Source organism: Cyprinodon tularosa, unplaced genomic scaffold (assembly GCF_016077235.1).
Source record: "Cyprinodon tularosa strain WSP-4 unplaced genomic scaffold, ASM1607723v1 ctg2029, whole genome shotgun sequence".
In the NCBI taxonomy this organism is placed as follows: Eukaryota; Metazoa; Chordata; class Actinopteri; order Cyprinodontiformes; family Cyprinodontidae; genus Cyprinodon; species Cyprinodon tularosa.
Genome location: NW_024038747.1, coordinates 1 through 11,473, shown reverse-complemented (window position 1 = coordinate 11,473; position 11,473 = coordinate 1). Strand labels below are relative to the sequence as shown.

Genomic DNA, 11,473 nt, shown 5'->3' with positions numbered 1-11,473 from the left:
GAATATGACTGAGATGTACTGGAAGCAAAATTCTTTATAAAGAAAAAAAAAACATCTCATACTGTTTATATGTTTTCACAAATTTCAAATTGCATTTAAAAATAAGGATCTTTAATATACATATCTATATTTTCCCAGGTAATTGTGTGCCTTTCCCAGGTAAGGCACACAATTAGAAATAACTAAAAATAATCCCTTTTGCTTTCTCAAAAATAGGATAAACTGCAATGGATCTGTGATTCATGTTTAGCATCAAGATCCACCATAGTTTGAAAATATATATTTAATATTTTTTTACTAGACAAATAGACCAAAAATCATATGATTAAGAGGTCTGTTAAAAGCATCATATTGTATACCAACTTCAGTTTACTAGCAGCAGCTCATTTCTTACATTAGTTTTTTCTCAGGTTGCCTCCTGTTCCATAGCCTTGTGGTTGCCCCCAGTCTGTGGAGTGGACCATATTTGCTGTAACAATACCCCTCTAGGTGCAAAAATCTTTCTGCATTTCCTAATATAATCTCTGAGTGAACCAAATAATTCCAGGCAGTACTATTTCAGAGTTTTTATAAAGTTTATCAAAGTTTTTCCTCAAATTTAGTCTTTTTTTTTCTGGTGTTTTATATCCCCTCCTTTCAGCTCTGGACCCCTGCTCTGCCTACATCAGCTTAAACGAACCCTGGAGGAACTCAGACTTCCACGTCAACCAGTCGTCCAGCGTGCCTCTGTGTGACAGCCACATGTCTGGGGAGTGGTACCGTTTCACTGGCATGGCCGGGGATGCCATGCCTACCTTCTGCGTCTCAGAGTACCACTGCGGCACCCATGCCCCCATTTGGCTGAATGGCAGCCACCCACAGCTCAATGAAGGGGTTGTCACACTGCCTGTCTGCGCCAGCTTCAACAACAACTGCTGCCAGTGGAACGCCAGCGTAGATGTGAAGGCCTGTCCTGGAGGATACTTTGTCTACCGCCTACCCAGGCCCTCTGTCTGCTTCCACGTTTACTGTGGCCGTAAGAGAACATATCAGATGTTATGCAAAGTCATTCATTAGGAGGACCTTTTACTTTGCCTGATGTTGTTCATGTCTTTGTTTCACACAGATTTCTATGATATCTGTGATGAGGTGGACTGCAGAGGTCCAGGATGTTCAGATCCTGAGTGTCGCTGTGTGCCTGGAACTGTCCTGGGACCAGATGGACAGACATGCCTGGGTGAGACAGATGGGGACAGAGGAAGAGAGAGGACTGATAAACTGTATAAGCAGAGATAAACCAGGGGACACAGAGGACAGATAAGCAGGAAGTGGTTTAGGAAAAACAACAAGAAAATCAATCATATTCAGTTTAGGATAAACCCCACCTCCAGCTTTGACAAACCTCTTCTTGCTTTTGGATTAGCTGCTTGTTTCTCTGTCGAACTCAGATTAGAAAGGGGCCTAAAACAGTCTTATCAAACAGTCATGTTTTTCATCACTGAGAAAAGTGTAAAAAAAAGGCATGTTAATACTAATACCTGGTTAGCATAAAATTTGTTTTTTTTAGTCAACAGTTATTTGTTAGTTGTTTAATACAGCATTCCTGGCAAAAAGCGTATACATTTATTTATTTTTAAAAATGGTTTTTATGCTTAGCTACTGAGATAGTTTAGTTTGTTAAATGTTACTTGCTGACATCCCTAAGCAGAAATGTGTATGATATAAAAAAAGATCTGAGATGCAATTTTGATCAGAAGTTTAAAGACACAAGAGTGTATGAAAAGAATAGAATTAAATAGAATAGAATAGAATAGAAAATGATTAAATAGAATAGAATCCCATATATATCAGGAGATTTGGATTTGACGGTGGATTAAAAAAAGTGGACAGAATAAAAGTTACAGGTATGCAGACTAAATAATATGAAATATAACAGCTTTTAAACAGTTAATTGATACAGCAGCAGAAGAAAAACACATCTAAGAAAAAAAGTGTTTTCTAATAAAAAAACATATTCAGATAGTATTGAGAAATGTTTAAGTTCAAAACATTTTCTGCAATCATAAATGATGACTTTAAAAAGGAAACTGTAGAAAAATATTTCTAGACCAGGTAAAAAAAAAATGTGCCAATGATGTAAAATGTTGTGCTATTAATTAATCATTTAAGTCATTTTTTAAAATGTTAAATAAGCAAGCACTTTTTTCTGTAGTTGACAAAGGGTCTAAATGTTCAGACTAAAATATATCCTACGCTTCTGATAAGCTTAGTTAAGTTTCCTTTAACAACTTTATCAGAGCTTTTAATAAGGTCCTTGCACTATTCTGGCTGGATATTTGACCACTGATTTGATCAGAAATTATAAAATAAATTGAAATTTGTTATTTTCTAGTAAAGACTCAGCTTTTAATGATAAAGTTTATAGAGGTTTTATTCCAAAACATTGATATGTTTTCAATCATTTAAATGTTGAACTGATGTGAGCTGGAGGTCATCAGAGGTGGTCACTCCACAATATATTACACAGAAAGCTAAACATTCTGGTTGTGCATGTAGGTATTTTCCAAGGTAATTTTTCAAGGTAATAAATTTTTTTCCCAACAAAATTTCTATGAATTGCAAATCCAACAAAATTCAAAAGCGGCTTATTTGTGGATTATAAAGCTGAGGTTCAAGCTTATGATCTTGAATCTTGTTAATTTCTGGAATCACAAACAAGCTTTAAAAAATGTTTTGGAACCCATTAAGTGAAATGAGATAAACCTTCTGAAATAGACCTGAACTCAACCCTGTTTGAGCTATATCTTAAGATTGAGAATTTAAAACAGTTCAACAAAGTCTGATGGGAAAGATTTATTTTAATACATGTTTTTCTGCTTCTTGTTAAGGTAAACAAACAAATATCACTGGTTGTGTATCAAATTATCCCTGTTCATGACCTTAACTTAACTTAAGGAATCCAAACTTGCATGAATGTTTATTCTTTGAAAAGAGACAGACATACAATATTTTTTTCCTTAGAAAACCAATGTGCCAAATGCATCGCTAAACCTTCATGCCTGTGATGAGAAAAGTAAGACGTCTGACCAGAGTCTCTGACATGACTGAAGCTTACTGTGCTGTTTTTTTGGGCAGCAAAAGACTAGCTATTATTTATAGTTTCAAAATTAGTATTTTTGTATTTCTTTTCCTGTTTCATTTCCTTTAAACATGGCAAATGTCAAAGGATAGGAAAGTACCATGTTTGTTTTAATATTTTTCTAAAGGTAAATAGGATCTAATACTTTTCTAAAAGTGTTAAATTGCTTAAGTATCAGAGATGGAAATTATTAAAAAGTGTTTTATTTCTTTTAGTTATTTTCAGTCTTCACATCCATTTAAAAGCTTGAATGAGGTCAGAATCTTGATTAAAGAAACAGAGAATGAAATGAGTGTAATGTCCTCTGATGTCATGCAGAAGGTTTATTCGTCTTTCTGTCTGTCTGGTACCTTTTGTGGGCGACGTGCCAGCGTGCGGGAGCCCATAAACCTACAAACTGTCATTATCTCATCAGTCACTCATGAGCCCAGTCAGACTCTCCTGAAATGACTTTCTCCCTCCTCACTTCATTCACTCTCTTCTGCACTCCAATGTTGCACCTCACTCTTATTTCATCCATCATTATTTCTTTACTGGGCCTCTCAGCATTATCAGCTCAATTTTAAAGTACATCTGTCATCGTCCTCCTGGAAAAATGAAATGAATTGCCTTCAGGTGATAAACTACGCACATCTGCTGCTCGGGGGATTCAAACAAGAGTCACCTGATGTTACGATCTGACAGTAGTTTCTATGTTTCCTGTAGATGTAAATGAATGTGAGAAGGACAACGGTGGGTGTGCAGAGCTATGTGTAAACACCAAGGGTTCCAGGCGTTGTGAGTGTGAGCGGGGCCGGGTGCTGGATAAGGACGGACTGAACTGCAAAGGTATATGGAATATAGATAATGAAACAACAACCTGCTCTGCATTCTTATCACTGTCATTTCTCCCTTTCCTGCCCTGTGCAGAGATTGCAGGCTGTCACGTCAACAATGGAGGATGCAGCCATGACTGCTTCCAGGTGCTGGACTCCTTTCAGTGTGGCTGTCCCCGAGGGCTGGAGTTGGGGGAAGATAAGAGCACATGTCAAGGTGGGTGTCTGTATATGAAGCAGGTAGATTTTCTTCAGATAAGGACTAGATCCACGCTTTTATTTATTTCAACAGGTCTTATGGATAAAAACGTATTTCCATTGGTAGTAACAGTCAAATAAGAATAGTCATTAAGTGTTTTCATTTTATACTTTGATTAAAGAAAACATGGTACCAGCCTTATTAAGCTTTATATTTATGAAAATGTAAGGTATCATCATAAAAAAAGAAACCAGTTTTTAGAAATGAACATATATTATTTTTTTTTTACTGGAATTTACAAGATGGGTTCTGGTGAATTTCAATTCCCAACATAATCACACTATTTAAAAACGAGTGAGGCTCCTTTAAGTACCCAAGAAGTTTGAGGAGGGTACCTAGCAAATTTCCTAATAGTTTGGGTAAAGTACCTAATTCTGTTACCTGATAATACAGCCCAGTACTGGAAAAAATGCGGTAGGTTCCAGGAAATTAAAAAGAAAATGTATGGAAAGTTAGAGAATTTGTGTTTTCTATTATTCAAGGAAAGTACCTGATTATTTCTGGATTATTGAACTACACGTTTTCTGAAAGTTTGTAAAAAGTAGCGTATACGTTCTAGAGAAATGAAAAGAATGAAAAAAAAAAAATAAATAATACAACTGTTACATCATGGAAATACCAGTTAAGTTACATGAAAAGGGCAGAGTAACTTCCAGAAAAAAACTAGTTTGTCCAAGAAAAGAATAAACATGACATTTTAGTACAACTTCCAAAAAAAATATTTGGGCATTTTTTGAAAGATCAAAAGAAAGTTAAAAGAAAGTTCCTTGCAAGTTTCACCAAAGATTAGGGAAAGTATAAGAATGCACACTGCAAGTTTTTGAAACGTTTCAGACACCAAGGAATAGTTTGCATTAAGTATGTATTTGTATGATTCTATGCTGTTTTGATTACAAAGACTTGTTCTAATCTCCAGTGCCAGTGCGGTGTGATCCCAGCTCAATTACTGTGTCAGTTCCAAAAGACCTTGTTGGAGGACTAGAGCTTTCTCTGTCCAACTCGTCTTGCCGAGGAGTCTCCAATGGTACCCACATCAACCTGAGTTTCAGCCTGAAGACCTGCGGCACGGTGGTTAAGGTCAGCTGCTTTGCTTTATACTCTAAAAGTAAAGATGAACAGATAAAAAAGACCAATGACTGAAAACAGCTTTTAAGTGAAGTGAGTTTTTCCTCCCAGGTGATCGAGGACAAGATAATTGGGACCAACCTGGTGACTGGGCTCCCTAAAAGCAGCCCCGGCAGCAGTAGGGACTTAATAGTCCGGACCAGCAAGTTACTGCTACCAGTGACATGTGAGTTCCCCAGAGAGTACCAGGTGTCTGATGGGTACCAGGCAGCTGTGCAGGGCTCAGCCTTGGAGCTAGAGAGCCACAGTGAGGGGGTGTTTGGGTTCAACTTGGAGCTGTTCAAGAACTCTGAGTTCTCAGAGCCCTACCGCAGCCCGCCTCAGCTCCACCTGCACGACTCGCTGTTCTTCGGGGTGGAACCAAAAGAAAGAGTGGAAGGCCTCTCTGTCCTGGTTGAGAGCTGTTTCGCTACTCCGGGGCCCAAAGCCGACCAGGCCCTGAAATATTACCTCATCAAAGACGGGTGAATATCTTTATTGTTGTTGGATTATAAAATCTTAATGCAAATGTATTCAATGAAACAAATAAAAAAATATGTTTCTTTTTAGCCTGCATTAGCTAAAAGCTCCATCAAGCTTACATATTTTTATTGAAGTTTAGAATTTTATGAAATTTAGCTGAAAAAAAGCCACACCTTTTCTTGGGCTCTTAAACATCTGCTCCAAAATCATGGATCATTCTGTGGGGAATAGATTTACTGAGCTGAGCAGCAAAATGGGCTATAGGACTGACAATCGAATGTTTATCGATCAAGCTCAGTGAATTTGGACTTTTGTAACCTGGGAGGCAACTTAGGATTCCTTGTTGCAGTAAGAACAGGTTTAGGAACTTCCTTGTGCCACATTGCATTAAACTTCTAAAGCAGAGGATGAATAAATAGACTGAATGGTTAGTGGACGTCGAATTTTAGTTTAAATTATTATGATGAATGTTTCTGATGTGTTATATGTGTGGAGGTATAGGAGGATTCAGAAAGGTTATGCAAACAAAATTTCAATTTCCATAGTTTTATTGTATCTCATTGAACCAGAGAGAATTCCATTGATAATACCAGATTTTACCTGTTCTATCAAACCTCGGTACGGTTCTTAAACCCAGACGTGAAAATAGAATAATACTGTCTGGTATGGAAGGAAACACACTGGCTAACAGCAGATTTGGGTCCTTTGATTTCTGTCTGCTCAGATTTGTATTTGGCCCTGCAAAGGTTGAAGACCCAGCTATAAATTCAGCAAACCCTCTGACAGCTGCAGGATAGGGAACCCACACTCCTTCAAAGCAATGTCAAATGAAAGACACCCACAGAATTTTGTGAAAGTGGAGGGAAGACAGGAACAATGGAGCTAGAATTATTGAAAAGTGCTATAACTTCTACATTTCCAGTTTAAATTTCCCCATTGCTTATTTACTGGTACTAAAAGATTATTATTATTATTAAATTTATTATTATTATTATTATTATTATTTTATTTTTAATTTTTTATATTTTCTAAAAAATCAGTTTGAAAAGTCTTATTTTGCTGTAACATGACATTTCTGTTCTGCCACAAAGAGCTTCTTGGATTCACCAAGTCTCAAACACATACTAGCCTGATGCCAAACCAGTTGTTTGGGAGTAATACCACAAAAAAAAAAAAAAACCCAATGATGCATGCATTTTCTGTTTCTGACAACATTTGAATTTCACTAAACTCTACTCTTGGTATAATTTGTATTTTTTATTACTGTTGATATGACATATCAGCAACAAAACCTTCAGGTAGGTTCAGGATGAAGAATGGGTATGTAGAAAAGCACTTCATGGCCAATATTAGATGTGGTGGAGGATTTTTTTTTCTATGCTGAGGGTTTGTTTTCTCTTCAAAGGCTTTATGAAGGCTGGTTAGGGTGCATGTGTCACGATTTGGTTAAAAGGTTTAGATTGGACCCAAACGCAGAAGCTGGGAGGCAGAGGTGAATTCTTGGAGGGTTTATTACAAGATCAGGCAACAAAAACAGGAATCCAAAAATCCAACATAAAAATCAAACACTAACCAGAACCATGGAGACATCAGGGAAAAACCAACAAGGAGCCAGGGTGAGGAAAGGTAAGACGAGGAACCAGCAAAGAGGGACTGCAGAGGGAGTGTATTTATGGCTGACTGAACAAAGGTAGAGCTAATGAGCTGATAGGGAACAGGTGTGATTAGAGCTGACGAGGAAGCCAAGGGAAAAGAACACAAGGAGGCAGCAGGGGACAGACAGAAAAACCTAAGCAACTTAAATGAATCCAGACACACCAAAAAAGCTAGAAAACAATGAAAAACCTGGCTAAACTTGAAACAGAAAACTTAAAGAAAAACAACAGAACCAAGATCATTACAGCATGTTTTAATCATAAACTTAGCTAGCCACAGAAAACTGAGGATGGATTGTTGTTGGGTCTTTCAGCCAGCTAATATAAACGTGCTTAAAGCATCTGTGGCTTAACCTACAATTTCAATAGCAATCATTTATATGTAAATTAATTAAGGTACTGAAGTTCAGTATCTCCATTGACATTTTCTTGTTTTCTGTGATAGTGGGTGTCAATGCCTTCATTTCCAGTAGCAATATGTCCTCTTTTAGCTCTATGAATGTGAATTGTCTAGTAAGTGCTGGAACGTATTTTTTTTTATTTTTATCCAATGATACAATTAGGTTAAATTCTTCAAGACCCTAAAAAAAGTTATGTTTTTAAATTCTAAAAATCAAATGTTAGCTGGAACTTAGGCAAGAAAGCAGATAAAATGGATGCAAACAGTACTGTGTTGTGTTTAAACTGTCCAGATAAGGTCTTTATTCAATCTACACAGGGAAATAGAGTCAGGTTACAGGTGAGAATGTTAGGCACAATTATTTATGTAACAGATCAGATAGTAGCCAAAAAAAAAAAAAAACTTTTGAGGTGTTCTTAAATCTGTGCTTCATAGTGATAATCTCCATATAATGCTGGTCCTGCAATCCTCAGTTCTTTCCAGCCAACTTCAGCCTTGGCTGTACAATGATGTATGATAGTCTGCTTTGATCTGTTTATGTTAGTGTTTAATGGATGTAAATAATACATCATAATTAGGGTTTATAATATATGTTTATTACTGTAAAAATAAAATTTAATAAAATCAATATGCTAGTATTCAGGGTATTCCAAGTGTTTCTGTGAGTCTAAATCTGAGCAAGCTGTTTCCATATCAAATTTGGGTAATAAATTATTTCCTATATAAGTCATGAAATCCCTGAAGACGGATTAAATGGATTAAGTTTGTGGAAAGCTCTTATTTTTCCCATGCTGTCACAGTATTTTGGGTTACTTAAATTTTTTAAGCATGCAAGATGCTAGATATACATTCACAAAATGACATGTAGTATTTTAATTCAATTTGATTCAATTCTAAAACACTTAATTATTCCAAAACAGAAATCAGATGCTGTAGTAATTCAGTTTTTTTCAACAAGTTGTTGTAGTTGTTAATAGCTTTAGCAGGGAGGATCTTCTGTATCGGTGTGTCTTCCATCCGATCTGGAGATGTATTGTAAAGTCATATACAGCACCTCTTTAGTGCAGTCTTAGCTCCCCTTAAACACTAGAGCTACAGTAACTGAGCTAAATGCTGTTATTGGCCAACAAAACAGATCTCTGATGTATAATTTAATCTAGAGGGGCGAATCTGATCTTGTCTTTACAAACAATATCAGATTTACTAAAAATGGAGGGAAAGTGGTGGGAAAAATCATTTCACACCCTAAACCTTGGCTAAACAAACAGGGCTGCACTGCTTTTAGCTGGAATATCCTCTATTCTTTTTTGAAAAACAAGAAAAAAGTATTTGATTTTTTCCTCTGTGGATGTGATCGATGTTTGTGCGTTCATCCTGACCAGACTTGGTAAGAGCTTCATTGATCAGTTAACTCCGCTAGTTGTGAAACTAATTTAAGAATCTGAAACATCTCAGCTGCTGCTGCTCGTGTGATTGGCCTAAAGCTCTACATGGGAGGCAGGTGCCACTTGATGATTTACCCAATTAGGTTGAAGAACTGTGCTGATTGTCCCTCCCTTTTAAGAACACTTTCCACAGGAGCCTTTCCAGATGGATACGCTGTAGAATTCAAAATGAACGACAGTGTATTAATCTGGCTTATGCTAGGTTACATTACCAAGCCTTTGTCAAACTTGATGGCATGTGAAAGAGGCCCGTCAGTCGTTTAAATTAGCTGTGTTAGAGCAGTAATGCATCTAAAATCTGCAGGACAGTAGATCTTAAGGACCAGGGTTGGAGAACACTGAGTTAGTGCAATCTTTTGTCAGACAGAACATTGGCAAAGACTGTATCTGTTCCTCCTCACAAGGACCAATTATTACTATGTGATTGAAGAACACTAATCTCATTCTTGTTTAGTGAAACTAAAACATTTTTTTTCTTATAATAGGAGTCTGATGTTTTTTTGCAACAGTGACTAAAGGTTACAAGGTGCCTTGATCACAAGAACAACTTTTTCTGTATTAAATGCTGCAGGGCTGCAATGCAGCGGTTACATGTTAATCAAAGCAGTTTTTTTGTTTTTTTGTATAAAAAAGGGTTTAAAGCTACAGTGTGTAATAATTACAGGGATATACAGTCAGAAATGTAATATATTATATATAACTATGTTATTTCTCATCATCTACGAGCTCAGCCTCTTAACCTTAATATTTGCGTTGCCTTAGAATTCCTTATTTATAATTACATAGGAGCGGGTCTCGCAGCCATGGAGGAAGACATCTTTGCACTACGGCAGCGCAGAATCAACAAACTAGCGATTGCGAGATCGCCCATTACGCTCGAAAGTAACTAAGGCAAGTTTAGAGAGATGAACTGAGACGGTACTGAACACACAGACTAATGAAATACTATCTGTAAAATTATCTATGTAAACAAACCTCATCACTTGAGAAGGTAGGTGATGCGGACATCGTGGAAGACATTTTGTCCCGTAACGCTCGCCGTACTATTGGGGGGGAGAAGCGGTGGGGGGGAGATGTTCATGTTGCTGCGGTCTGCAGTCTGACCGCTAGATGTCGCTGAAAATTACACACTGTAGCTTTAATATTTTATTGTGAAGTTGCTTTATTTTTGCCAGTTGTGTCAATTAACATTATTTGCAAAGTTAATATTCACCTTCTTGCTAACTGCAATTTATAGTATGGAGTCTTCTGAACTTATTATAAAGATTCATTTATTTTAAGAATTTTTGAAGAAAGTTATTAATGCTAGAGCTGCAGCAGTGTTGTCCAGTATTTCTTTAATATGTTTGGCTTTCACAAATTGAAGACAGCTAATGTTGATGAGCTGACTCAGAAACGCATATGGAGGAGTGGTTGCAGTAGTTAAACATCCTCGCTTTTCTGAATCTGTTCTTTCTCCCACAGATGCATCTCTGACAAAACAGTGACACAATATTCATCAAAGGACCAGCTCTCCAAGCATTACCAGGTCCCTGTCTTCAAATTCATTGGCAAGAACAACCGGGTAAGAATGCTGACAGCAGGCTGGTGTGAGGGTTTATATCTGAGTTGTACAATTGCCATTTTAATGCAATTCATCTGCTAACAGTATGGTCTCCCGTTTTAACAGCAGGTGTTCCTTCACTGCCGGGTGTTGGTGTGCGGGGTGGGAGACACCCGCTGCGCCCAGATCTGTCTTGGACGTGTACGTCGGGAGATTTGGAAAAGAGATGATCAAGAAAAGCAAACATTGAACACAGGACCTATCTACATCCTGCCTTAAGTCTAAAAAAAAGGAATAGGACCCGCTCCTGTCAGGATATAAATCATACTTGCAAATGAGGTGACCTTTCCGTTTATTTAGAAGATAAAACACCAAATACATTCAGACATACAGTACATTGCACTGTCCCATAAACATACATAAATACACATACTCACAGAATACACATATTCATTCCAATATGTCTTCCAGCTATACTACTGACATTATAATGATTGACATTCCCATTACAAACATGAAGGCTGAGCTCACAGTGTGGCAGATGTTTTATTAGGGTGTCTCCTTTTTATTTTCTATGGCTTGATTGCAGCTTTGAGACTCAGATCTGTATAAATTTTATACCATCATCGACTTAGAAAACACATGTGGATC

At 37.2% G+C, this 11,473-nt stretch overlaps 1 protein-coding gene across 1 annotated transcript; it reads left to right on the top strand.

The window, feature by feature from the left end:
• Positions 1-469: 469 nt before the first annotated feature.
• oit3 (oncoprotein induced transcript 3) lies at positions 470-11,467 on the top strand. The gene is made up of 9 exons (XM_038284823.1): positions 470-489; positions 641-1,015; positions 1,106-1,216; positions 3,824-3,946; positions 4,028-4,150; positions 5,109-5,269; positions 5,369-5,781; positions 10,744-10,843; positions 10,949-11,467. The coding sequence occupies exons 2-9, from the start codon at positions 742-744 to the stop codon at positions 11,099-11,101; spliced, it is 1,458 nt and encodes a 485-aa protein (XP_038140751.1). The 5' UTR covers positions 470-489; positions 641-741; the 3' UTR covers positions 11,102-11,467.
• The last annotated feature ends 6 nt before the right edge of the window (positions 11,468-11,473 follow it).

Excerpts from the sequence above, each read along its gene's own strand:
- oit3 (XM_038284823.1), top strand. The coding sequence starts at position 742 with ATGTCTGGGGAGTGGTACCGTTTCACTGGCATGGCCGGGGATGCCATG. Across the intron at positions 1,016-1,105 it reads CTTCCACGTTTACTGTGGCC|ATTTCTATGATATCTGTGAT; the intron begins GTAAGAGAACAT and ends TGTTTCACACAG. Across the intron at positions 10,844-10,948 it reads TCATTGGCAAGAACAACCGG|CAGGTGTTCCTTCACTGCCG; the intron begins GTAAGAATGCTG and ends CCGTTTTAACAG.